At 46.1% G+C, this 27,597-nt stretch overlaps 1 protein-coding gene across 1 annotated transcript in view; it reads left to right on the forward strand.

The window, feature by feature from the left end:
• The first annotated feature begins 161 nt into the window (after nucleotides 1-161).
• Nucleotides 162-27,597, forward strand: part of OSBP (oxysterol binding protein) — a 32,814-nt gene continuing 5,378 nt past the window's right edge. Inside the window, exons 1-10 of the mRNA XM_024574006.3 lie at nucleotides 162-988; nucleotides 5,866-6,074; nucleotides 7,959-8,209; nucleotides 12,732-12,930; nucleotides 13,134-13,236; nucleotides 13,561-13,615; nucleotides 13,805-13,936; nucleotides 18,825-19,070; nucleotides 19,330-19,450; nucleotides 27,164-27,267. Coding sequence (XP_024429774.3) covers nucleotides 627-988; nucleotides 5,866-6,074; nucleotides 7,959-8,209; nucleotides 12,732-12,930; nucleotides 13,134-13,236; nucleotides 13,561-13,615; nucleotides 13,805-13,936; nucleotides 18,825-19,070; nucleotides 19,330-19,450; nucleotides 27,164-27,267 — 1,782 coding nt within the window. The 5' untranslated portion in view covers nucleotides 162-626. The remainder of the gene's footprint in view (nucleotides 989-5,865; nucleotides 6,075-7,958; nucleotides 8,210-12,731; nucleotides 12,931-13,133; nucleotides 13,237-13,560; nucleotides 13,616-13,804; nucleotides 13,937-18,824; nucleotides 19,071-19,329; nucleotides 19,451-27,163; nucleotides 27,268-27,597) is intronic.

The raw sequence follows: 27,597 nt of genomic DNA on the forward strand, positions 1-27,597 counted from the left end.
GGGTGAATGACACGTTTGCTACCCAATAAGAAATGAAAATAAGGATATGACGAAGAGGCTCCTCCCCTTTCCCCCCAACCCGTTCAGTCAATGGTAGAAGAGGTTGAGTAGCTGATACCAACCACCAATCCGTAAGGGCGGAAGAGGGACGCTAAAAAGAATGATGGGAGGGGGTGACGTGGCGGTGACGGAAGCATAAACTCAAATGAGTGGCAGAAACACTAGCCAATCGGCGATCAATTGGCCGGGCACTCTGCATTCTCCAGTCCTCCCAAAGAGCTTCGGAAAATCACCAATGAGCTTTACCAGAATCTGATGGGCTTTTATATGAACCAATCAACGGCGTGTCTGGAGGACGAATCCCACCCCTGGACTCTCACTTGGCAGTATGGAATGACAGGCCCCAAGAAAAATGCCAATATCCTAGAGGTCTTCCGCAAGTGACACTCAGCAGCACCAATCGACTTTCTTTAACCGGCGACCGATCCCTCCTCCCCACGGCGGGCCCGGCAGGGCGGTGACGCTGCGCGGCGGCGGCTGATGCGCTAGCTGTGTGGGGCTCTGCGGAGGGCGACGGCGGCTTTCGTAGGCGGTTCCGGTCCTGTGTCTCCGGGCGGTGGCAGTTCATGGCGGCGACGGAGCTGAGAGGAATGGTGGGACCGGGTCCGGCAGCCATTGCAGCTCCGGGCGGCGGCGGCACAGGTCCCCCCGTGGTGGGAGGCGGAGGCGGCCGCGGAGACGCGGGGCCAGGCTCCGGGCCCGCGCCGGGCACTGTGGCTGCAGCGGCTGCGAGCGGCCCGGGCCCTGGGACTGGGGGAGTGGCGGCGGCGGGCCCAGCCTCAGCGCCGCCGGCTGGGGGTTCTGGCGGCTCGGGCGCTGGGGGTTCGGGCTCTGCTCGAGAGGGCTGGCTCTTCAAATGGACCAATTATATCAAAGGCTACCAGCGGCGGTGGTTCGTGCTGAGCAACGGGCTCCTGAGCTACTACAGGTAACTGCTTCCGGGGCGCTGTTCCCCACCGCAGCCCACCGTCCCCACGCCGTCACCCTCTCCAGCCGGCACCGCAGCCCAGGTCGCCCCAGGCTCCTCTTCGTCACCTGCGAGCGTTGACAGCCGCGACGCGGGCCCACCATCATAGAGAGTGAATGCCCTAGGATTTACCCCTGTGCCTGGGTTACCCATCTTTGGTGCCATACGTTCCCCCTCGGCCCCTGACCTTTCCAGTTGTTTGAAGAGCATCGGTTTTTCCATTAGGTTTCCACCAGCACATCGATGCAATGGTTAATTTCGCAAGGAAGGCGCTGATGTAGGTGCCAAGGGGCACGTATAGGAGAGCAAAGCCCAGGCACTGCACCCAAGAAACTAGAGTAAAAGTCCCAAGGTTTAGCTGTTTGTGCCTAGTCTCCAAATTTCAAGGTTATTAGCAACCCTTGATGTACCCGCCTTTGCTCTCTCCACATTCAGGCACAAGGACACCGCTCACAGGGTGGGCCGGGTATCTGTCCCCTTGTCTTCCTTATCTCTCCAAGACTTGCTTATGCTTCCTCCTTCTAAACGGCTCAGAGTGAAGATGTGGGCACCCCAGTGCTGTGTTTATTTTTGCTTGTCCCACCTCCTCCCATGGAATCCAGTAGTATTTCTGGGATCTCTGGTTACTTTGGTTTCAGTTTATTTAAAAAAGAACCAATGTCTTTGATATGATTACCTCTGTTTAACAATGTGTGTTTTGGAATGTTTAATATATGTTTGTGGTGGTCCACAGTCTTGCCATAACATACCATACTTTTGACTACTCCTGTTACTCTAGATAGAGGGATTAAGATACCAGATTTGGGGAGAGGACACAGACATTTTCTGAGGGCTAGACCGTTTGCATGGGTGTTTTACATACAGTATTTTATTGACTCCTAACAACCCTGGGAACTAGGAGATATTCCCATCTTCCTGATGAGGAAACTGAGACTTAGCTTGGGCAAACTTCCTCAAGCCTGGAGGAGTTAGGATTTGAAACTAGTTCCGTTCACACCAACATAACCTAACACCCAGGTTAGTGTTACATGAATTGGATGCAGAGCTAATTAGGTATCAGTAGCAAGTAAGTTTATAGATCATGGTTACTATGTTTATTTTCATACAAAGTATATAAAAGTCTCCTTCCAGGGAGACTTTGCTTAGTATGGTGGCATTTCTAATTGAAATCTACCTATGAAGACCATCATCCTACTGGGGACACAAAAAGCTGTTGCTAGGAGCAGCTCACTCTATTTCTTTTCCTCTGCCAGTAGTCCCTCTGCTACCAGGAGAGTTAGGGTGAACGAATCTCTCCGTTAACTTCATTCTACTGGCTCAAAAGTGGGAGTTGGAAGTTTAGTTGGATTTAGGAACAGTGGAAAATACCTTAGTGTATCCTCACTGCTTAGCAACATTTATTGTGAACAGTTGTGTATATCATTTGCACTATTCTAATTACTTATCCAGAACTGTAAGGTTAGATCAAAAATAAAAAACTTAGTTTGCTCCAAAGCCTTTCCTTTACTCATTCTAATGTTCAATTGATTCACATCCTAATTTGGCTCGTAAGTCACTATTAACACTTATTCCCCACTTTCAAAAGTTGTGTATCAGCCAGGGGCCTTAATGTACGATCATTTTTTCCCATCTAAGTTCTTATCAAATCCACTTTCCAGGCCAGTTGATTCTTTGATCAGCACCAGTCTTGAAAAATATGGATCTTGATTGGACATTAGTAACTTATATAATGTTATTTGTTTGTTTTTGTTTTTTTACTTTTAGAGAGGGGAAGGGAGGGAGAAAGAGAGGGAGAGAAACATCAATGTGTGAGAGATACATCCATCAGTTGCCTTTCTCACATCTGCAACTGGGAACCTGGCCCGCAACCCAGGCATGTGTCCTGAATGGGAATTGAACCGGCAACCTTTCGGTTTGCAGGCCAGCGCTTATATATGTCGTTTTCAAGTACTTGAAACCATTTTTGACTTCTCTCTTATAAGAGCTAGTGGTACCTGTCTGACCACAGATAAAACTCCTTCAAAAACATACCAAACCACATGTTGGGAAATATGCCACGGGCCTGTCCTTGCCAGCTAAGATAGTCCCACCCACGAGCCAACCAAGCAACAGGATCCAGAATTATCAAGTCTATGCACTACCCTCAAAATCAAATTGAAGTACTTCCTACCGACTACGTTGATAGTTTATTCTTCCTAATAGAGTTCTTCTGGTCCTCAACTCCCTAGAATTGTTTAGCTGTTGTCATTCCTCTTGCTTCTCATGCCTCTAAAACCTGTCATTTTCTATATATGCCTTTCACAAAATCCTGGTTTTTTATTTTATACTTAGATCGTGTACCTCCCTAGACCAGTCTCCTGAGGAACTGTCCTAATAGGCTTTGGCAACACCACTTCCCTCTCGTTACAGATCCTGTTCTTTCTTACATACCCAGTTACACAGATGGCTTGTTACTTAAAACCAAATGTAGAATCCCAGCTCTCCCAGACACATCGGGACAGGCCCATAGTATTAGTTTTCCTGGCTAGCTTCTAGAGATTGAGTTACGGTTTCAACTAGTATTTTCAGGGAAGAAATTTCTAGCCACCTAATACTCTACTGCCCGAAGAACTTACCTTGCACCCTGAAAATCATTTTTTTTCTAGCTTCTATACTAATCATTTATAGCCATCTGTGTATTCTCCCAAACCCAACAGCCTCGAGGTCAAGCCTGGACCTTACTCCTGGGGTTCTTTTGTATCTTTAAAACTGCTGCAGACTTTATATGATTTGAGAAACTCTCTAGTTCACCAACATGAACAGGCAGAAGAGATTCCTGGGAAGTGATTTGTGAGGAGTTACCAACACATTGAGAGGAATGTGGTAGAAGGTCCCAGTAGCACCTTTGGAGTAGAAAACAAGGGTGAGCTGCTGTCAGCTGTGGGTCTGTAATTCGGCCTGCATTATTCATGTTGTAACTGAAGCTTGGGGGGGAGGGGGAGGGAAGAACAGAAAAAAAACAGGGATTCACATTACAGAGTGGCAGGTGCAGGAGATGGAAAGCAGCCCAGTCCGCTGAGAGCCCCCTGGCCATCCCATACTGCTTATTTGTGCATCTGAGGATGAAAATCCAGTTTCGTGTGACAAGCTGAACAATAGCACATCTCTCATCCAAAGCACAGTAAACCAACTTGCTCAAACATACCAAACCTCCCTTTCTGGAGACAGGCGTGTGTCATTTCTGGCATGCAGGAATTCTGAAAGTGCCAGGTGTGTTTGGCCGCTTGGTCCCAGGAAAAGGGAAGTGGCTCTTCTTTGCACTGTGGCAGTTGGCAAAGGACTTCGACCTCTCTGTGTTCCAAGTTGGTCAGGGAAAGCTGCAGTCTCAACATGCAGGGCATGGCCAGCAGGTGCTGGGGAAACTAGGACAGTTTGCACTCTCCACCCAATGGTGCTAGCAGCTTGCTATCTTTTTTTTTTTTAAGATTGTATTTACTTATTTTTAGATAGAGGGGAAAGGAGGAAGAGAGGGAGGGAGAGAAACATCAATATGTGAGAGACACATCGATAGGTTGCCTCTCATGCCCCCAGCTCGGGACCTGGCCTGCCACGCAGGCGTGTGCCCAGGTGCTCAATCCACTGAGCCACCCCAGCCTGGGCGGCAGCTTGCCATCTTATGTGAAGTCTCTTGCAGCTTGTTGTCACCAAGCAGTGCTGTAAAGTTCAAAAGTTAGTCTATGAATAGAACTGTCAGTCAGTAGAGACGGGGAAAATTTTTACACCCAGTCTTCAGAGAACAGATTTGCTGAATCTTTCCTGGCTATCTATTAATAGATGGCTTAGGAGTTCCCACCAGTAGAGGTCAGTGGACCTGAGGAAAGAACACAGTCCAGAAAGATTAGACCACCTGGTGATTCTTTTATGATTATTGTGTCTTTTCTCCCACAGAAAGGTATGCATTCCTATTTCATATCGTTTGAGCTGTAGTCCACACTTAATACTCTAAACATCTAGGTGTGCCTTATACTTCTGCAATACAATTCGGAGCACAGCATGACAAGGTCCCACACGGGCCGAGTTAAAGTCGGGGAGGATTGTTCAGTACGTGTAGAATGGCGCCATTCTTTTAGGGAATGAGACCGTTATGCAAAATTTTGTTGTATGAGCTTATAAAGCACTATGTTGTAATGACAACTTTCTAAAGAAAAAAATAATTCTTTACTAAGAAAGCATGAAGGAACTTTCTGGTGCGATGGAAATATTCTACATTTGGATTATAGAGGGGGTTACACAATTATATACATTTGTCAAAACTCACTGAAATCATACCCTTCAAATTGCTGAATTTACCCCTGGTAGCTCAGTGGATTGAGCACGGGCCTGTAAAGCAAAGCATTGCCGGTTTGATTCCCAGTCAGGGCACATGCCTGGGTTGCAGGCCAGGCCCCCTCTGGGGGGCACACGAGAGGCAGCCACACATTGATGTTTCTCTCCCTCTCTTTTGCTTTCCCTTACCCTCTCTCTAAAAATAAATAAATTTTTTAAAATTGCTGAATTTATATTGTTTGTCATTATACTTCAGCGAAGCCTTTTTCAAAAAAAAAAAATAAAAGCTAAGGGTGATAGGAACAGCAGATCAATACAGCTTGACTCAGAAACAACACTTCGCCTCTGAAAGGAAATTTCTACTAGTTGTTTCTTGAATTTAGGGACCTGTTTGAGGGAAATATTAGGACTTGCTCATTCCTACCAGTACTGTATTTTCAAAAGTCTTAGAGTTATGAAAAGAAATGGAACATGATCAAGGAGTAACCACCCCTCAGTTTTCCGCTTAGCGTGTCTTTGCCTCATTGTTGTAGGTCAAAGGCAGAAATGAGACATACCTGCCGTGGTACCATTAACCTCGCCACAGCCAATATCACCGTGGAGGACTCCTGCAACTTCATGATCTCCAATGGGGGTGCTCAGACCTACCATCTGAAGGCCAGCTCGGAAGTGGAGCGGCAGCGCTGGGTGACGGCCCTGGAACTGGCCAAGGCCAAGGCTGTGAAGATGCTGGCGGAATCAGGTAGGGAGCAAAGAACATTATGTCTGGAAGACTTTCCACTTGCTTGTCTTACACACAAATCCTATTTTCTCACTCATGGTCATTGAATTATCAACTGTCTCCTAGATGTCTAGGCAGTATTTCTCCTGGAATGACGACTTCCTATGAGGGCAGTTCTGCCTTGCAGGGGGCATTTGGCAATGTACGGAGCCATTTTTCTGGTGCTGGTCGAGGGTGGTGGTGCTGTCGGCACGTAGTGAGTAGACGCCAGGGAGGCCGCTAAACCTCCTGCAAGGCAGAGGACAGCCGCCCCGACAAAGCTGTCTGGCCCCAATGTCAGTAGAGCTGAGGTTGAGGCTTATGTCTTCCAGGCATAAACAGTTGTCCTTTTGTTTTTTAATGCCGGTTGACTACCTTAAATTTTGAGAAATAATTACTTTGTTGCTAGATCAGTCTTAGGACTATTACAACTTGCAATCTGCATCTATCCTTGTTTATTTTCTCCTGATATCTTAACTGTTAGTTGAGTTGAAACAATCTTTGCAGACTGCTGAAAACATTGTGTGATGTTTTCTATGAAAAATCTTCATTTTGCTACCTTTGTTTTACCAAAAAAGAGTACTCTAATGATGTTTGGATTTTTCTTTGAGGAAAACGGTAGGATCCCCCCGCCCCCCCCGCCCCCAGTTGTTGATAGTTTAATCATACTGAGCTTGTTCTCTGAGAGCTGACCAAGATGGTTACCTGCTGACTTTTGTTCATCTGTTGGTGGTTGTGGGGTGTTTTTGTTCTGTTTTGTTTTGTTTTTTAGAGAGAGGGGAAGAGAGGGAGAGAGGGAAACATGGATGTGAGAGAGATACATTGACTGGTTGCCTTCTGTATGCACCCTGACTGGGGCCTGAAGCCGCCTGTGCCCTACAGGGAATCAAACCAGCGACTTTTCGGTTTGCAGAATGAGCCTCCAGCTAGGGCATGCGTTGCCTTTCCTGCGCCCTGTCACTTCCCACACCGTGTTTAATATCTATTCGGCAGCAAGAGGAAAATTCACTGCTTTGTGAAGTTTTTGGTTAACAGGTTATATTTTCACTTTGGCCTTGCCTCTCTGTCTCGCAGATAGGTCAGGTGTTTCCTTATTTCTTTTGTTTTGACTTTAGTTAGCTCCCCCAAAGGAAGTGACACTGCTGGAAAAGCACTTTGCAGCCACAAAAGTGTTAAGTACAAAACGGGAGCAAGAGGTGCAGCACCGCTGTCTTCGTGACTTGTTACTGGAGAGCCATTTAACAGGAGACCTTGCTTTACTTGCAGTGTAGTGGTGGCTGTCGTGTCAGAAAAGATAAATAAACGTGTTATCTTCTCACCTTCAACAACTATGACTTAATGAGTCTTTTGGTGGTATAGACTTTGTTTACAAGAAGCTAGACTGTGATTCTCAACCCATTTCATACGGGGCCCACTGATCGCCCATAAGTGACAGTGAATTCGCAGTGGTAATCAGCTGGGGCTGGACGGGAGCGCTCGCGCTGGAGTTTAAAGGCTCAGCAATTCAAACCTAACCCCACGAGCCATTTAACTGCTCCGTCCTGTCCTCTAGGGTCTGAAACGTCAGTGCATATCAGAATTACCAGGCAGCTTATTCAAAATGCAGGTTCCCAGGCCTAGCCTCACACCAGCCAAATCAAACTGTAGGGGTAGGGCCAGAGAGTTTGTACCTGTAAGAACTCCAGGTGTTTGTGATACAGGTGGGCTGTGGACCACGCTGTAGAGAAGTTGTCTGGTACTGGCAAGCTGTTGGTTGGTGAGAACGCACAGTAGGAGACACGTCAGCTTGGTTGTGGGCAGAGCTGGCAGGGTTCAGGCTCTCACTCCTGGGCCTGGAATCATGGAACTTACCTTTTGCTTCTGCAGATGAGTCAGGAGATGAAGAATCTGTCTCACAAACTGACAAGACAGAGCTGCAGAACACCCTGCGGACCCTGACCAGCAAGGTGGAGGACCTGAGCACGTGCAATGACCTGATAGCCAAGCACGGCACGGCGCTGCAGCGCTCCCTCAGTGAGCTGGAGTCCCTGCGGCTGCCCGCCGAGAGCAGCGAGAAGATCAAGCAGGTCAACGAGCGGGCCACTCTCTTCAGGATCACATCCAACGCCATGATCAATGTAAGCGCAGGTGTTCTGTGTTGCATTGGGGTTCTTTCCCTCTCTCAACATGTAATTCTTCCCAAATGCTGGGAAGTTGTATTGACAAAGCACAGGGCACTAGGTCCTGCTTTGCTGCTCAGGGGACTTAGGTTACATTGTTTGTCGCAGGAAACAGAACGGGACGCACAGATGGAGTGGCTGTCATGCCCTGCTCAAATGATCCGGGGGACACTGCCCCTGCCGGCAATGCTAAGGGCACCCTCTGACTGCTCTGGGTTGTGATTTTATTTATTTTGAGCTAACTGTATCTGTTAGAACTAAAGGATCTCATGGGTCCTTTCCACTGTCAAGTTCGAGCTTTTAAGTTGCAGGCTGATCTCTACGTGTTAATGCGTGTGGCCTACAGTATGGTAAATGGGGGCTGGAGTGAGTACTGGTGAGAACCTTGTAATACTAGTTGCCGGTATTCCCATCTTCACTCCTTGTTTTCATGGGTAACTTTGGGTAGTGAGACAAAACACCCAGCTTTGGATACGTTTTGTTTAAAAAGAAGGGGCCAGTGCTTCTGCCTCCTTGTGACTTCTGTCTTGGTGGCTGTTGTCGGTTGGTGGAATGCCTCTGCTGCTTGGCTGCAAGACTCTGAGTAAAGCCAAAGCACCACTGGCATTAGCATCGTATGTCAGATCCTGGGTGCCTGGTGTGAAGTGCATACATGGCTTAAAATGCTGTTTGGCCCCTACTGGTGCCTGATTCTCACCTGGCAGGTTGTTTTAGCCGCTTCTACACGAGAACCCTAGAAGACATTTCATAACATGAGTGAGAAGGGAACTCTCTCTGAGAAAGTGTTTGTTTTTTCCTCATCTTATTAAATGGGATGAAATCACTTCACTAAGGCCAGATTTTCCCTTGTTGGGGGAGTGGTAATAAGACATTTGCTTAGAGCTCCTGTGGCTCTCGTGGCTCCTAGAGATCGAAGGTCTTCCCTGAGACCAAGGGGAAATTTAATTAGTTGTGCTCATTTAAAACCCTTACAAAAAGTTGTGACAGCCTTTATTTTCACATCATTTTCTGAAATGTGGAACGTTCACAGAGGGCAGAGAAGACACGTGACTTTGTGCACCGGGGGGGACGTCAGCCGTCTCCAGGGCTGCTCTGCTCCTCAGCGTTGGGGCCGGGGTTCTCCTGTCCAGTTGTGTGCTCCTTCTCCACACGGTGGCACCTCTTCGTGGTGGTACCTGCTTTTCTGGTCCTCTCGTGTTCGGGAAAACCTCACAGATCACACAGGTCAATTAATCAATAGTGAATGATGCTGTCTTTTATCCCTGTCAGGTGAACGCCTTGCTCCATGACAGTCTTTCCTCTGTTGATATGAAAAATTTGCTAAATAAAACACCTCTTGATTGAAAATTTTCTCATGAAACTGAAGCTTAGTTTGGACTTTACTCTTGAAACTATTTTGCTCATTTTGTTCCTTGGGGCACTTCTTCTCTAATTGTAAGGGTCCAGAGTTTTCGTCAAAGGGAATGACTCCTTGGAAGTCAGGGGAAAGTTGTGTCTTACTCTCTTCTCCCCTCATGCACTGCCTACACCTTTTTCAAAACTGGTGTTGCTTAAAATTTGTCATTTTGTTTTTTGTTTGGTTTTGTTTTGTTTATCCCTGTCTTGTTTCCTTTATTCCTTTTAGGTGACGGTGGCTAGGTCTTAAGCATGATGTGCATGTTAGAAATTACTATCCTAGCACACCACGTCTCTAAAGGGGGACTTATATCAAACGAAGTATACATTTTACTCAGTTTCTTAGGACATGGCTTCTCTTTGCTACCACAATGGATCTAATCAGAGTAGTAAGCTTGACACAGTCAGAGTATCCATTTGCTAGTCAGGGAACATGTTTCGCACCTTCTGTGCTCTGGGCACTGAGCTAGGAGACGTAAAACAAATGTGGGGGGAGTCCCTGCCCCCAGGGAGATTGCCCTCTAACGAGGGGACAGAGCAGTAACCAGATCATGGGGGCTGCTGAGTGCACGGCGGAAGCAGCACGGGCTGCTATGGGACGGCACAGTGGAGGTGTTTCGCTCAGACTGGGGAATCCAGAATTCAACTAAATTCTGAAAGACCAGAGAGAGCCTTCCTCTGAAAAAAGGGAATATAGAGCCTGAGACCCTGAAGTCCAGCTGCTTCAGTTAACTGTCTGTGTAGCCTGGGGCAGCCTGTTTCCTCTGTGACGTCCGTTTCTTTCGTGTCAATGGTGACAATACAGGTAAGCTGCTCACAAGGCTGTCGGAAGGCTTTTCTCAGATAATCGATATAAAGTGTTCACAAAGTGCCTGACGTGGAATTGTCTCATTAAGTTTTCGTTGTGACCAATGTCATTAAAAGGAAGTGAGGGAGAAGAGTTGATCCAGGTACAGGTGTGGCGTATATGGATGGATCCCTTCCTCTCTTCCAAAGTTTGGTAATTGACTCTTAGTGGAGCAAGGTAGTAACTGGGGGTGAGGGTGGAAAAAAATTAAGTGTGAGGAGGCGATGGGGTGCAGATCATACTTAATGGGTTTGGTGGGAGTGCATTTAAAGAGGATCAGATCAATTTTGGTGCAGCCTTAATATAATAGCCAGCACCTTATGGAATGCTTACTGTGAGCCATATGGTTCTAAATGCTTTCCATGTGAAGCAACGACTCTTCGAGGCAGTTACTTTTGTCACTCTCTGTTTACAGATGAGGAAGATGAAGCACAGAGAGGTTAAGTTACTTGCATAGAATTCCATAGCTAGACAGTAAGGTGGAGCTGTGATTACAGCCTCGACAACCCCACTCCAGTGTACGTACTCTGTCCTGCCTCTGAGCACGGAGGATGGAGCGAAGTGTGCACCTGGCTGGGTAGCCCAGTTGGTTAGAGTGACATCCCTGTACGCCAGGGTTGTGGGTTCGATCCCCAGTGAGGGCACATAGAAGAATCAACCAATGAATGCATCAATACCTAGAACAACAAGTCTCTCTCTCAACCCCCCCCCTCTCTCTCTCTTCCTTTCTCTCTAGAAATCAATACAATTTTTTTAAAAATAAAGAACTGTGCAGATTCCAGAAATTAAAGAAGAATGCATGGGACTTGGTAATTGGATGTGGAGAGGGACTAAAGACTCAGAATCGAGGATTCGCCTTGCTTTTCTGGCTGGGGCAGGTGGAAGGGCCCTGGAACTGCTGTGCCACAGGGCATTCCAGAGGCAGGGGTAGAGTCAGGAAGGGAGCCTGGGGAGTTCAGGTTGGGACTCACAGGTTTTGAGATTATCTTGAGCCACTGAATAGGTAACTGGATATTCTGGTCTGAAGCTTGATGAGCACAGAGCTGGAATTACTGATTTCATAATCGTTAGCATATAGGCAAGAGTTGAAACCATGGGTGTAGACATTTTATTTACCTTATAGCTTCTCTAGCACAGGGCGTTGAATTTGAAGATTACATTGCTTCATTTTTTTTCAGTTATGTATTAAGCAAACTTTCTCAGGCTCCTACTATGTACAAAGCCACTAAGATAAGAATTAACTATAAATTGTGTCTTCATACTGCTTATGATCCATATGGAGAGACAGAAAATCAGTCGTGATGTTGCTGTGGCCGGTGTAGAACAGAAGTATGTGCCAAGTGCTGTGGAAATGTAGAGAAGAGACTTGGGGGGAAGAGTCACAGAAGAATAACGTTTATTAAACAGTTAAGAGGGCGTGGCCAAGTAGAGAAAAGTGGTAGGAAAGGGCATATAGGCAGAGCGAATAACATATGCCGTGATAGGAAGACCTGAAAGAAATCTGTCGGTCCAGCAAATGGTGGGCAGTGCAGTGTGGTTCCACCGGCAGATTCAGGAGCCTGGAGAGGAGGGTGCAAGGCAGGTGGTGGCCCTACTGTTAAGGGCCCTTAGGTTTATAACCAGTCGTTAGGGAGCCAGTGAAGGGACTGATAGGATCAGATTGGTGTTTTGTCTCCAGAGCCTTTCTTTGATTCCTCAGGCAGGCTTCTAACTTTTAACGCCAATTGTTTCTTTATGGCCAAAATAAAAACAACTTAAGTGTCTCCGTATTTGGTCTAATTCAGTGCAGCTTCTCTGTTCTCAGTGTGTGAATTCCTCAGCTGCAGGTGACTTGAGTTTAGTCAAGAATTTATTGAAAGCAGTCATCGTCTGTTTTTCCTCTATTTCAGTCAATAGATTTTTTTCCCTCTCAGTGTAGTTCACATAGCTGCCCTTTGTGATGTTGCCACAAATACTTTGTCTAGGTTTACTGCTCACTTGGCATTTGGTTGGTCCTCATGACCAGGGAAATATAAAAGAACCGTGACAAACCATGCTCATTTTTTCCCCTGGAGTTGACCTTCATTGCATCAGGGAGCAGGCTGTCCCTGATACTGTGGAATAACAGGGAAAGTCTTTCATTGGAATCTGTGTGTGAAAGTGCCCAGAATAAGGTTCCTTAATGGGCTTACAGAGGCCTGAGGGGTGTTTCTGACTAGTTGAGTTGATGTGACACATAGTAACTCTTTTCCCCTACAGGCCTGCAGAGATTTCCTTACGTTAGCCCAGACCCACAGTAAAAAATGGCAGAAGTCACTACAGTATGAAAGAGACCAGCGTATCCGACTGGAGGAGACCTTGGAGCAGCTGGCAAAGCAGCATAATCACCTGGAGAGGGCCTTCCGAGGAGCCACGGTGCTGCCGGCGAACACTCCTGACAGTGTAGGTTCCAGTAAAGGTAAGACACTGGTCGATGAACTCCAAGTTCTCCAGCAGCAGGACTCATGTGAAATGCAATAATTGGAGCCGCCTCTTTCTTCTGACTTTTCCACTGTTTTCTACCATTGGTTGCTGTGTTTGTGGTTAGATTTAAGCGAGCCTGCCGCGCTGGGTTTTGGTAAATGTAGCCAAGGTAAGTGAGTAAGGCTTTTCCCCTTCCAGACCGGTGCTGCTCTGGCAAAGGAGACATGAGTGATGAGGATGACGAGAATGAATTCTTTGATGCGCCTGAGATCATCGCCATGCCTGTGAATTTGGGCCACAAGTAAGTTATCTTCAGCTCTCCACAAGAACGAACACACCCGACCATCAAAAGGTTAGGGAGGTTGCAGTGGAAGTGTCATGGCTGCCAGTGTTCACTGAGATCTAGGCCCTGTTCCTTAAGTAAGTGGAGAACTGGTAGCTTTCTTACCCGAACAGATTGTCCAGAGATGTTTAAATTCATACACGTTTTACTCTCAGTGTCTTTCGATCACCCATTAATAAGTTTGTGCGGGGTGCTTAGCATTCCGCCTTGTAAAGACACGGCGAGGACCAAACTCCAGTTCTGCTCTCTGTTCTAATTCCTGTACATTTCCCGTCCGTGTAGACGTACCGACAGCAACATCAGTGGGGCCAGCAGTGACATCAGCCTTGATGAGCAGGTAACTCTTATTTGGGACTTATCTGAAGTGAGGGACTTGAAGTGTGATTCCCAAGGACTTGTTTGTAAAGCACTTAGAGAAACAGGAAGTACTGGGATTATTTTTTTTTAGGAGGGGGGAAGGGAAGGTTATAAATACCAGGTTTTCTGTTCTTTGCGGGAGATTGAATGGCTCTGTGTTTGTTCTCAGTACAAGTATCAGCTGGAAGAGACCAAGAAGGTAAAGAGAACTCATATACCACAGAAGCCAAACTATAGCCTCAATTTGTGGAGCATCATGAAGAACTGCATCGGAAAAGAACTCTCTAAGATCCCCATGCCGGTGAGGTTCTCACACGCCCGGGCTGCTGCCTAGACGGCCCCCCAGGCCTCAGTGGGGAGAGTGCTGCTATGATGGCCCCCTGCACTGGTGTGGCAGTTTGTGGCATGGTGTTGGTTACCCTTACAGTTGTATCTATCCCTTAAAATTATCTGCTTTCATTTGGGCTGTGGATCTGGTGTGTTCTCAGGTCACCTCGTATCACCTGTTCAGCAGTTTACTTAAGAGCAGATTTCTAGGCTAGCTGTGCAAAGATAATAGTTTCTATTTTCAAGAAGTGTGTAGTTTTAAGGAGGCAGGTATGAAAACAGGTAAAAAAACATTATTCTGTGATAGTGTTGTTTGAAGTACTGTACATGCAAAGGTTTGGGGAGCACAGAAGCAAAACCAATTCATTCTGCCCTGGCTGGTGTAGCTCAGTGTATTGGGTGCTGGACTGCGAAGCAAAGAGTTGCCTGTTTGATTCCCAGTCAGGGCACACGCCTGGGTCGCAGGCCAGGTCCTCAGTAGGGGGCACACAAGAGGCAACCACACACTGATGTTTCTCTCCCTCTCTTTCTCCCCTCCCCTTTCTCTAAAAATAAATAAAATCTTTTAACAAACAAACAAAAAACAATTCATTCCAATCGAGAAGGCGAGGACCATCCCCACGATGAAGATGGTGTCTGGGCTGACCTCCCTGCCTCCAGCCATGCCCTCTTCCCCTCCGTCTGCCCTGTTGCCAGAATGATCTTTTCAAAATTGAAAACGTAGTTGTGTCACTTCTTAGCTTCAAACCCTTTACCAGGTCTCCATGGCTTTGGGAGTAGGCCGATTCCTCGGCGGGCTTGGTGCTTCCTCCCCTGGGACAGGGCTGTGTCCACGCACGTGTGGCGTTCTGGTCATTGGGAACCACCCTCAGGTGCTCAGAGGCGGCTTGTCTTTCCCCTCAGGGCATTTGCACACACTGCTCTTCCTGCTGGGGATTTCGGCAGCTCCCCACCCACCCTGGCCACTTTGGCTAAATACCCTTTCCGTCGTGAGGAGTCAGCTGTAGTATCGTGTCTTTCAGCACAGCTTCACCCGTGCGTCCGGTCAGCACTTGCTTGTTCATCCCACAAGCACTCGCTGAGCACTTGTTATCTGCCTGGTGTTGTAACAGCGTGTCAGTTAGGTGTAGGTTTAATAGAAAGAAAAAGTTCAGCCCTGGCTGGTGTGGCTCAGTTAGTTGGAGCATCATCCCATAAACTGAAAGTTTGCAGATTTGACTCCTGTGCACCTCCAGCATGGTCGCAATGCGTGTCAGAGGGCAGCCAATCGACATAGATGTTTCTCTCTCTCCCCCTCCCTTCCTGTCTCTCTAAAAGCAATGAAAACATGTCCTTGAGTGAGCACATATAACAAATAAAAAACAAATTCGAAACATATTGGTTTAAACCGGGGGTCAGCAGACTGTGAGCCTGGGGCTAAATCTGGCCACTATCTGTGCAGCCTGCGAGCTAGCAGTAGCTTGTGTGTGTTTTGTTTTAAATGTATCGGAGCGACACTGGTTAATATTATATGGTGGTTTTTGTATTTTTAAATGCTTGAAAAAAACCAGAAGGAGAATGTTTCATATCGTGAGAATGATATGAAATTTAGATGTTCGTGTCCATAAAGTTTTACTGGAACACAGTGATGCTCGTTCGATTGCCTGTCATGGCTGCTTTTGTCCCGCAGGAGCAGAGTCGAATGGTTGTGACAGAGTCCCTATGGCCCTCAAAGCCTAAATGTTTATGGTCTGGCCTTTACAGAGAGAGCTTGGCCAACCCCCGCCTTAGACAAATAGTAGCTTGCTCATTCTCCCGGTAAAGTCCAGAAGGAGGTGGCTGGGGGCTGGGTCTGTACTCCGCAGTGTCCAGACCAGGTTCTTTCCTATCCTCTCCCTCTGCTGCCTGTGGCCTCAGTTTCTGGGTCTTAAATAGCTGCTCCGGTTTGGACCGTCAGGGTCTCATTCCAGTCGGCAGGAGGGGAAGAGAAGAAGAGTGTGCTTCCTGGAATTGCATAAACCCTTCCACTTCGATCTCTTTGGCCAGATCTTGGTTACCGTGTGGCCACAGCTAGCTGGGCAAGAGGTTGTCAGTGAAGACGTCTATATTGGGTGGCCCCACCTAGTTAAAAGTGCGGAGTTCTACCTCTTACAGAAGGAGGGAAGACGGGTGACGGAGGGTGGCTGCAGGTTCCGCACACAGCCAGGTGCGTGGCATACAGAAGTACAGGAAACATTCTCCTACCCTCTCGGGGCCTATGGACCAGCGATCACAGGCTGCGTTCCTCATGGGCAGAGACTGTGTCTCACTGGTTTTCATAACCTTGACTCTTCACCAGGGCCTGGCACATGCACACACCATTCAGCAATGCTGAAGTGATCAGTTAATTGGGTCTTGGAAAACCTTTAGATTTATATGTAAGTGTGTAAGATTTCTGTTCAGAAAGTGTTGACCTCCAGAAAAGGCCATGAGTAAGCACACTGTACTAGGTTCACGGGGGGCCTAAAAGATGTCCCGCTTGCCTGGTGCCTTAAAGGAAGTGCCTTGGGAAGGGGGGCTGGAAAGGTGGGTCTTTGCCGCCTCGGAAATGCAGGTCCTGCTTAGAAACAGCTTCTGAGTGTAGGTGACCTCTCTGTCCTCCTTTACCATTAGTTCCTTGTGTGGCTTTGCCACTAGGAATGTGCAGTCCAGTACCTGTTCGCCTCCAGGTCTAGACCTTGCCCTTTCCTGCTCTGTGCTGTGTCACAGGAAAGCTGGGTGCTCTAGGCTGTTTCTCGGGCTTCCGTGTCTGCTGGCATCTGGCTGGGCTCCACCAGTGCAAGGCGCCAGTAGGAGTTTGCAGCAGGGAGGGAGGGAGGGAGGGAGGAACCCCAGGGTACTTACAGGGGTTGTAGCCTCTGCCAGATGCCTTTGGCCTTTAGGCCAAGTAGTACCACTGCTGCTGTCTGTGCCTTCAGCTTACCAGTGGCTGTGGCTTCCTGCTGGCGCTAACCTCTGGCTTGTCTTTTCGGGCTACCCAACTCTCCATCAGCTGTATAACTGATTCCCTGCTTCCCTCCACTTTAAATTCACAGATTCATTTGTTTCCCTATTAGGCCTCAGAGTGATACAATGACCAATATGACAAGCTTGGCACTTTTAGAGAAACTGTGGTTCCAGAACAGTTGGGGTCAGTTGTGTGTATGTGTGAAAAGCAGTGATAGCTTAAGGACGCAGTGAGGCTGTGCTGCTATGTCTTCTGGCCACTAGGAGACGATACCACCCATCCCCAGTTTTTCTCAGAACGTCTGGAAATATTACTTAATGTCACCTAAAATTCTGCCACTGAGAAGTTTTGTTGGCGTAGTTCACAAGCACCCCCTGTGGAAAAAAACAAAGACTCCAGTCTTAGCAGCCTGTCACCCCGCTCAGTGTGCACGTTTCTTGTCACAGTGCTGTTCTCTCGGGCCGGGAGGGGGTTGGGGGGAGTGGCGCGCTGTTTTGGTTGAGGGCGGGTAGATCCTACATTGCATAAGAGGAGGGTTCCGATGTTGGTCCTGTGGCTCTGTCTTCACTGGGAAACTCTCTCAGAGAAACCTTTAGTGTATTCCTCAGAGAAGAAGCAGGCTCTAGTATATTATTTGGAATTGTACAAATGCAAAGAAACAAACATAATATTAATAATGGTTATCATTGGTTGATGGCATTTCAAGTAAATTTTTCCTTCATACTTTGCTTTTAAAATTTGTTATAGTGGAAATTATAAAATATTTTATAATTGGGAGGCCAGTAAATATGAGGGGAGCCTATGGCTCAGGGATTGGCAGGTGGGAGGCTGGACAAAGATGCAGAAAAAGAGGTGGACCATAGGAAAGAAAAGTGTTGTTTTTGCTTGGTGTGTGTAACTGAAATGTTGCTTTAGGCCAGCTCCATTCACTTGAAAGGAAATTTTTTTCCTTCTTCTGTTCTCTGGATTCAGAATTTAGGCTAGTGATACCCGGGTCTATTCAGGTGCATTGCAGATTAAGTTAGCTCTTTTTTTTAGTAGCATTTTTAAAAACACTAATGTCATCTTAAATTCCAGTCGATTTAGAAGGTGACTTTTTTTTAAGGGGGAGACTGGGGAGACGACGTGTCTTCTGTTCAGGTCTCGGCACCCAGTGCGCAGCATAGGGCCCGGCACACGGGAGGGCTCAGTGAGTATTTGTGGAAGGAATTGATGAGTGAACGATACATGAACAGCTTCTCCCCAGCAGAAGCTCACTGATGTCCAGTGGGTGAGTGCCCTAAGTTGGCTCTAAAATTTGAAAGGTGGAGACACTCACAGCCCCTCTTAGTTCCCATTAAAAGCACCCCAGGTCCAAAATAACCACTGTCCAGCCTCAGAGCTAAGAAGTCAGAATCCTGGCCTGTTGTAGAACAGAACCCATACTTCTTGGTCATCTAGTCCAGGAGTGGAAGCAAACTTGTAATGTCTTCATTTCACTAGCCAGGGCACGCCTGTACATAAAAGTTACTACCCTTTCTTTCCTCAGGAATGTTAAATACCAGCCTTTCTCTCTGGGTTTACTTGTGCTGAAATACATTTCCTCTTTTACTCATTCATTCAGTACCTATTTGATGACGGTCTCGTGTGTGAGGCATCGATGGCTTTGCACGAGCAGCGATGATCAAAGAGCTTATAGCTAGTGGTGTAAATGAAACAGTGACGTGTGCCACTCACTGACGTGAACAGTGGGCCTGGGAGAATGGATGGCTGACAAGCTAGAGCTTAGAGCTGCTCTACTTACCAGCGATTTGCTTTATCATGTGACAGCTCAACATGTCTCTCCACCTGCAGAAAAATGAAACTGTCTCTTATAGATGTGTGGGCAAAGTTTTTATATCTGTTCTCTTTCTGACAGGTGAACTTTAATGAGCCCTTATCCATGCTTCAGCGCCTTACTGAAGATCTGGAATACCATGAGCTGTTAGACCAAGCTGCAAAATGTAAGAACTCTCTAGAACAGCTCTGTTATGTTGCAGCTTTCACCGTGTCCTCCTACTCCACTACTGTCTTCCGCACCAGCAAGCCATTCAATCCACTCCTTGGGGAGACCTTCGAGCTGGACCGAGTGGAGGAGAATGGGTACCGGTCCCTCTGTGAGCAGGTAAAGGTGCCTCAGGGCTGTGGCGGATTTCCTTTGGAAGAGAGGCTTGGTATTTTGGGTTGCTCTTTCCACCCTCGGGTGTTGTGTTTGCCGAATTTCCGGTCCGGTCATCCCACACTGCCTTCTTTTCCTTCAGGGCTTCCTCCCTGCTATGGGTGTAAAAATGTCAAGTGTGAATTTCAGGTGTTCACCAATTAACGGGCAATACCTTCTCCTTCTCCTTTCTTCCTTCTTAATTTGAACCGCTGGTTTCTTCAAGGTGAGCCATCACCCTCCCGCTGCCGCACACCATGCCGAGTCCGTAAATGGCTGGACATTGCGTCAGGAAATCAAAATCACCAGCAAGTTTCGAGGCAAATACCTCTCCATTATGCCCCTGGGTAAGGCCACCATCTTGGTAAGAATTAGTGCTCTGGGAGCAAAGGGCTCTCTGGCCCGATGGAGGAGGGTTTAGGAGTCAGCAGGCCGGAACTCTGGTCTGGGCGCTGAACCTGACTACTTGGCTTTGTGTGAGCCACTTAACTGCTCAGCTGTCAAGTGAGTGAGAAGGCATCAGACTCTAAGGACCCATCCAGTCATAATTTTTTGTCTTCTTAGCTATATCTAATGCATCTTTAAGTACTATTTAAAAATATAAATTCTAACATGCAAAAAAAAATCTTATCTCTTAACTGGTGGTGTTTCTCCCATTACCCTAGCAGTCAGGTTTTCTATAAATCAAAACTCTTGTGACTAAGAGGTTAGGTTTCTCAGCTATCCCTCCCCCTTCTCCTCTCCTTTTTCCCCTTTCTCTTCCTCTACCAGATGGGTTAGGTATTATTTATGTAACAGCCGAACCCCAGGTAAAATGAAACTTTATTTTAAAAGATCTTAATGGATTATAAGTTATTTGTGCAGCAAGAACGAAAAGACCAGGCCTGGGAATAGGAATCCTACTCTGCGATGTTAGATAGCCTCTGTTTTATGGGAAGTGAGATTGTTCAGAATGCGTAGCAGAGATTCTCGACACTGTTGAACGAGAGCAGCCACGTGGGGCCGTTTGTGGGCGGAAGAGTGAATGCTGGTCTGTAGGAAAAGCAGCACGAAGCCGCCAGAAACCGAGTAGCTCCCTAGAGACAGTGGCTGCCTGAGCTCCTGTGGCTTTCCGTCTCCTGGTTCTGGTCGGCCGGGAGGCCTAGCTACAGGGCCTGCTTATGGCGCTGTAGTCGTCATCTTGTATGAAGTTTTCTCAGAGACACAAAATATAGCAGGTAGAGTGCAAACTAGAAGTTAGCCCCCCCCCCCCCCAAAAAAAAACCCCAGGGGTGTTTGTAACCACAAAAGGAAAGAAGAAACTGGAGTGTTAATTCTGTCACTTGGTGGTTAATATGCAAAAGGCCCTGAGGTCTCCTTTGAAAAGGAGACAAAGTGATTTTGGTCTTGATCTTTACTGAGGACCTTTAAAAATGTTCTTATCGCTTAATTACCTTTGAAGCTAATAATTTCAGGAGTATTAAGTCAGGAGGAGCAAACACCTGGGATGTTCACACCTAATTTTCAGAACTGGAGTGTCCGTGGTCGTATTGCAGTGTGACTTTCACCTCGAAGGCCACCTGCGGATCTCTAAAGAGACAGAATATATTTAATTCTAAGGAGGGCTGTATCTGCCTTTGAGAAGTAGCAATAAACTTTGTTTACCAGTTATGTGTTATATGTTATAATTTGATTAGTCTGGAATTCTCTGAGGGGTAAGTAACCATATGAACATGGTGTAATTGGTAGATCTGATTTTTTAGAGTTAAAAACGTATCTTTGATGGGATTCCATTCTTGTGGTTATTTGAGGATTCAGGTCACTAGGCTGTGTTGTCCTAAGTCCCTCCGTCTATTAGATACGGGTACCTGCCATGTAACGGGCCTGGGAATGTAAGTGAACAAAACCCAGACCCCAGCCTTTATAAGGGACTTGAATGAAGAATTGACCCAGTGACAGGAAACTGAACACAAAAGTATAGAGAGTGGGATTTCCAGACTAATATCAGCCCTGGGGATGGCTATATTTCCTATTTTTGGATCAGTGACTTGGAAGGAGAATCATGCAGTGAAGTTTTCACATTTGCCGTGTCACTCAGCTCCCAGAGGGGACACTCACTGTCAGACCAAAAGATTTCACTGAAGAAAGAAAATGAATAGGGTTGTGAGTGAATAGGCAGATAGATGCTATTTAAAAAAAAATTTTTATTGTTCAATTACAGTTGTCCCCATTGCTCTCAACTGCCCTGCCCACTGCCCCCTCCCACATTCAATCCTCCTCCCTGTTGTCCTTGTCCATGGGTCCTTTATACATGTTCCTTGACCCTTCCCCTTCTACCCCCTTTACCCCCCGTTATCCCTCTACCCTCTCCTCTGGGCACCGTCAGTTTGTTCTTTATTTCCATGTCTCTGGTTATATTTTGCTTGTTTGTTTATTTTGTTGATTAGGTTCCACCTATGGGTGAGATCATATGGTGTTTGCCTTTCACTGCCTGGCTTATTTCACTTAGCACAATGCTCTCCAGTTCCACCTGTGCTGACGAGAAGGGTAGGAGCCCCTTCTTTGGCAGATAGGTGTTTTTTGAGGTGGTGGCAGGGGTCTGAGTCTCCCAGTAAAACAGACTAAACATGTTAGAATTCTTGCAATCTGGAAAGCAGAATGTTTCTAGAAAATATGATTGAAGTTTGTAAAATGATGAAGACCATGAATTTTCTCATCAAGTACCAGGGTATTGGAACTAGGTTATAACCTTGAGGTTTAAAGAGATACATTTAAATAAGAACATTTTTTATAATAAGAACGTTATTTTATAGTTCTGGAGTTCCCTAATCCAAGAAGAGTCACAATCGAGAATATGAATGAAACAACCATTCAGCCTGTTGACCTCTGTGTCACTGACACTGCAGGGCTCTGAGGACCTTGAATTTGGCGCTGAGTGATACTTCAGTCAAAAAATCCCCCTCATATATTTTATCCATTCTTCCCGTTTCTAAGTTTTTTGACAAGAGTGTTTAATCAATTTACATGTATTGTAATTACTGATTAGGTAGGGTTTACATCGGTATTTTGTGTTTGTTCCTGTACATCCTATGTCTTTTTTGTTCCTCTCTTCTTCCATGAGTGCCTTCTTTTGTGTTAAGTAGATTTTTTTTAGTTTATCATTTTGGTTCCCTTGTTATTTCTTTTACTGTATTTTTTAGAGGTATTTTCATACTGGTTTTATGAAAATATTTTGATCCTGGGTATTACAATTAACTTCCAACAATCTAGTGCAGATTCATACCAATTTAATTTCAATTGTGTACAAAAACTTTGCCAAGTATATGGATCTATTACATTTCCCCTCCATGCTTTTATTTCCATACAAATTGTGTTTTTTACACTATAATTCTATCAACACAGTTTTATAACTGTTGCTTTATGCAGTTTTCTTTTAACTCATACAGGAGAAAAAAGGAATTGCAAGCAAAAAATATATTTATATTGTCTTTTCTATAGTTTCACTGTAGTTTTCTTTTTTGATCTCTTTATTTCTTAATGTAGACTTAAGTTACTACCTAGTGTCCCTTCATTTCAGCCTGAAGGACTTTAGCATTTCTTGGAGGACAGATCTGCTAGCTATGCATTCTTTTAGGTTTCATTTATGTGGGAATGTCTTATGTTCACTTCTGTTTATGAAGAATAGGTTTGCTGAATGTAGAATTCTTGATTTGATAATCTTCTCCCCCCGCCCCCCCCATTTTGAATGTGTTAGCCAGTGCCTTCTGGCCACCATAGCCTCTGATAATCGTACTGAGGATCACTTATATGCAATGCATCACTTCTTGCTGCTTTCAAGATTCTCCTTGCCCTTGTCTTTTGAATAGTTTGATTATGATGGATTTCGGTGTGGTGCTCTTTGAGTTTATCCTACTTGGAGTTCATTGAGCTTCTTGGATGTGTAGATTAAGGTGTTTGTCACATTTGGGGAATTTCTGGCCTATGTTTCTTCAACTGCTCCAACTGTTATCACCACCTCAGGCAGCTGCTGTGTTAAACCATTGTTTGCCACTGATGGTTTTGGTAATCACCCCAGGGAAAAGGCTGTGTGAAGTGACCAGGTGCTGAGTCAGGTCAAATAAAGGTAAGCCTTGTGAGTGGGAGTTTACAAGGAACCACCCCATAGGTCAGGTAATGACAGTTCTTTGAAAATGTGACTTTTGGGGGAGTTCGTACTTATTGGTAAAGTGTGAGGCTCCCCAAAAGTGTTTGCTAGGCTGCTTGCTGGGTTTCAAGGCTACTGCCAAGCTGGCAAGAGGAGGGTGGGAATAGCGCAGGTTAAAATGCCTGCCCCAAAGCTCATTTTTCTTACTGAGATTCAGTCATTTCTCTTGAATAAATGCTTCTTAACTACTGTAAGCCTTTGGTTAATTTCCAGAGTTCGGAAAAAGTTGATTCTGATAGTTTCTGCTAGTGTTCTTGTTGATTTTATTGAGGAGCAGATATAGGGAAGTCCTTACTATACCATTCTGGAAGTGGCCATCTTTTCCCTCATACATTTATATGACCCTGTTTTTCAATCTTTAACTTCATGTCAAGTTTTCAGAACACAAATATTATATACAGAAGGCAGTCATAGGACATTCTTTCCTTTCCACTGTCCCTGGGAGCTGGAAGGGACACCGTGTTGAACAGCAGGTACACCACCAAGGTGAGAAATAGGGTTATGGTATTGGGCTACACTGATGTTCCGACCTTATTTTAAACCTCAGCTCTGGCAGTCTCTAGCTGTGTGACCTTGGCCAAATTACTTGACCTCTCAGAGCTCAGAGTTTTCATTGGCAAAATGAGGATGTGGTAGGCTGAATAAGGCCCCTAGGGTATGTCTACATTCTAATGTCTGAAAGCTATGAATATGTCACTACATAAGGAATTTTGTAGGTAGGGTTAAGTTAAGGATCTCAGGATGGGGAGGTAATCCTGGATTATTCTTTGGGCTCAGTCTAATCACAAGGGTTGTTGTAAGAGGGAGGGTGGAAGGTCAGAGTCAGTGATAACAGGAGCCAGACACTTGAGTGATGCTGGGAAAGGACTACAAGCTAAGGAAGGCAGGTGGCCACTGGGAGCTGGAAAGGCAAGGAAACTGATTCTCTCCTAGAGCCTTCAAAAGGGGCACAGCCCTTCTGTTGCCACACTCCTGATCTCCAGGACTACAGGGCACAAATGGTGTTGTTTGAAGCCACTAAGTTGTGGCAGCTGGTTCCAGCAGCAATAGGAAACAAATGTAGGGAAAATAGTGCCTGTGGCTAAGGCATCAACAGATACTTGAGAGTCACTATATGCCAGAAAATATTCTATGTGCGGTGGGTACCGTGGTGAACAAAAGCCCCTTTGCTCTCATTTAGCTTGCCTTCTTTTCTTAAGTATACAAAAAAGTGAATATATAAATAATTTCACTCTGTATGTGGTAGGCCTATGAAGAAAATAAAGCAGAGGTAGGGGTTAATGAGAAATGACTGTGTGTGTGGTTCCTTGGGTAGGGTAGTCAAGGAAATTGTCTCTGAAAAGGTTACATTTGAGCAGAGACCTAAGGAACAAGAAGAAACCAACCAAGAGTTGATTCGAGGGAGAGTGTTCCAGCCAGACAGAGCCCCCAAGATAAAGGCCCTGAGTGGGCGGCAAGCACAGTGCATTCTGAGAACAATGAGCCCACGCAGCTAGTTCCGAGTGAGCCGGCAGGGGCATGGAGGACTTCGGGGGCTTTGTTCCCAGCGCAGTGGGAAGTCACTGGGAGGTTTTCTCCGCGTGGTAGTTGATGTGCCATGTTTTGAACAGCTCTTTTTGACTGGACGCTTTAGGGGGCAAAAGTGGAAGCTGGGACACCAAAAAGACGTGGTCCTAGAGGTTCCGGTAAGAGGTGATGGTGGGGCGTCCTGCAGTGGTGGTGGAAGAGGTGTTGCGCAAGAGGTTAAAGACAGTTGTGAAGGCGGCTGCGAAGATTAAATGAGGTGATAGGGAGGAGAAGCAGCACAGTGTCTGGTACCCTGCAGCGCTCAGCAGCGTTGCTGTTACCGTGAATGTCGTTGTCATCGTCATCCTCACCACGGCTGCAGCTCCCGGGGCAACTTTAATCTGTGCAGAACAGGCCCACCCAAACCACAGTGTGCCCTTTTCACTAGTGGTCACACAGGGAGCTTGGAGTCACACCATTACTGGAGTTGACTGTATTATTGACTACGCACACACCTTATTTTGCTGTGTATAATGTGCTCCTGTGTACCCAAAAATGCGGGTAGTGTGCACCCAAATTTTTGTGCACATTGTACATGGGACTGTTACGCCCATGGTGTGTAATCATTGTGCCCATGTACAATGTTTACCCCTGTTTTCCCTTCGAAACTTTGGGCAAAAGTGCACATTGTACATGGCAAAATATGGTGTGTGTGTGTGTGTGTATATACACACGTATATATATATATATGATTCAAAATAATAAATACATATATCTTTAAATTTTTAATTATTTTGATTCTTCAGTTGCTTCTGTTCAAACAGCTAACTGATTTTGCTTTGGTATCCATTGGAGATTAGCTCAAAGGAGCAGGAGAGGACTTTATCTACTGCGTGCCTATTGTGTTTCAAGCATGTTACTGTGTAAATAAACAGCCATTTACAGCACAAGATGTGGTTACCCCAAGTTTACAAATAGATAAAACTGAGGCCTGGGGAAGTTAAAAACTTGCCCGGGGTGTAGCACTGTGACACAGTTCTGATGCTAACTACCCAGATTAACAGTAACCACTCAGGTTAAGAGCCCAGCCTCCAACAAGTCTGCCCTCACTTCAGATGCCAGCCGCAAGCTTGGAGGTCCCCAGGCCGCCTGCACACAAATTCAGAGGTACCCACAACTCTGTCAGGTTTAATAACTTGCTAGAATGACTCACAGGACTCAGGAAAATGCTATACTCATTATTGTAGTTTTATTATAAAGGGTACAAATCAGGACCAGCCAAACAAAGACATATACAGGGTGAGGTCTGAGGGCATTCCGTGCCCTCGCCCCATGGAATGGGGGCACAGGACCCCCTGGCACATTGATGTGTTCACCAACCAGGAAGTTCCACCAACTTCCATTCCAGAGAGTTGGGGGGGATTTCATTATGTAGGCATGATTGATTGAATCACTGGCCACATGATTGAACTCAATATCCAGGCTTCCTTCCCTCCTAGAGGGAAGGGATATCATTTCCAGGAGGTCAGGAGGTCCAGCCCTTATCAGGTAACTCAAAGCCCCTGCTCTCCAATTACATGGTTGGTCTTTCTGGCCTGCCCTCATCCGGAACCATCTCGTTAGCCTAAGCTACCTAGGGCCCACCGTGGTGACTCCTTGGCATAAACTTCCAGGACCCCCACGAATAACAGAAACACTGCTGGCACTTGGGAAGTTCCAAGGATTTGGAGGTTTCTTCCCCAGAACCATGGACAAGGAGCAGACCAATTCTTTATTCTGTAACATAGGGCCGTACATCTAATGAGTGGCGGAGCCAGGACTTAATTCAGTTCTGTCTGATCCCAAAGCCAGGGCTCTCTCCACCCCTCCTTTTTTCTTTTTTCTTGTTACGGCCCTTAGATAAGTGGTTTGCTTGAGGTCACAGAGCTAGTTACTGAAAATAGGGCCTGGCCTTGGAATTAGCTACAGACAAGTGCTGCTTCCCACAATGTAATTTTATGGTTTTCAGGTGGGGGCAGATCTGACCTGCTCCTGTCCATTTTGCAGCAGGCATGATGGGCACAGCTGGAGACAAGTTTGGGGTTTTGCTTCATGTTTGTTTATGCAGTTGTACATAATTGCTTTCTAGCTGAGCTGTTTTCAGTGTTTGTTATCACTTAGTTATGTTTTCTTCATAAATTTTAAAATCGAGTAAAACGGTTCAGTCAGTGCTTCCATCATTTACGAAGGTATGAATTCCTTTTTGACTTATTGTTTTCCATTTAAAAGTAAGAAATATCAAAAGAAGAAAATCCATTGTTATTTCTAGCCAACATGGCTATTTTTTTTTTTAAATATTAGGCTTAATTTGTGTGCCTCTCTCTGCTTCCAGGCAGCATCCACTGTATTTTCAACGACAGTGAGCACCACTACACTTGGAAGAAAGTCACCACAACAGTGCACAACATCATCGTGGGCAAGTTGTGGATAGACCAGGTGAGCAAAAGTGCCTGGCGCGCTCCCGGAGCCCCAGGCTGTTGTTACTGGCTCATGAGTCTCTCCTAAGGAACCCGTCTCAGGCAGAAGCCCACCCTGCCCTCCTGAGATTTTGTGCCTTAAATTAGTATTTATAAAATGACCAACTTAGAACACTCAGTGACTGCTAGGACTGCAGGGCACTATGAAGGATACAAGAAAATAAACATGGCTCCCACTCTTCATCCTTCCATTATTCATTAGACATTTACTACCAAGCAGAGTACCAGGTCCTGGGGATACAAAGTCAGATGAAATGTTGTCCTTCAAAGAGTTATTGTATCATTGGAG

The sequence above is a fragment of the Desmodus rotundus genome, chromosome 5, assembly GCF_022682495.2.
Source record: "Desmodus rotundus isolate HL8 chromosome 5, HLdesRot8A.1, whole genome shotgun sequence".
NCBI lineage: Eukaryota > Metazoa > Chordata > Mammalia > Chiroptera > Phyllostomidae > Desmodus > Desmodus rotundus.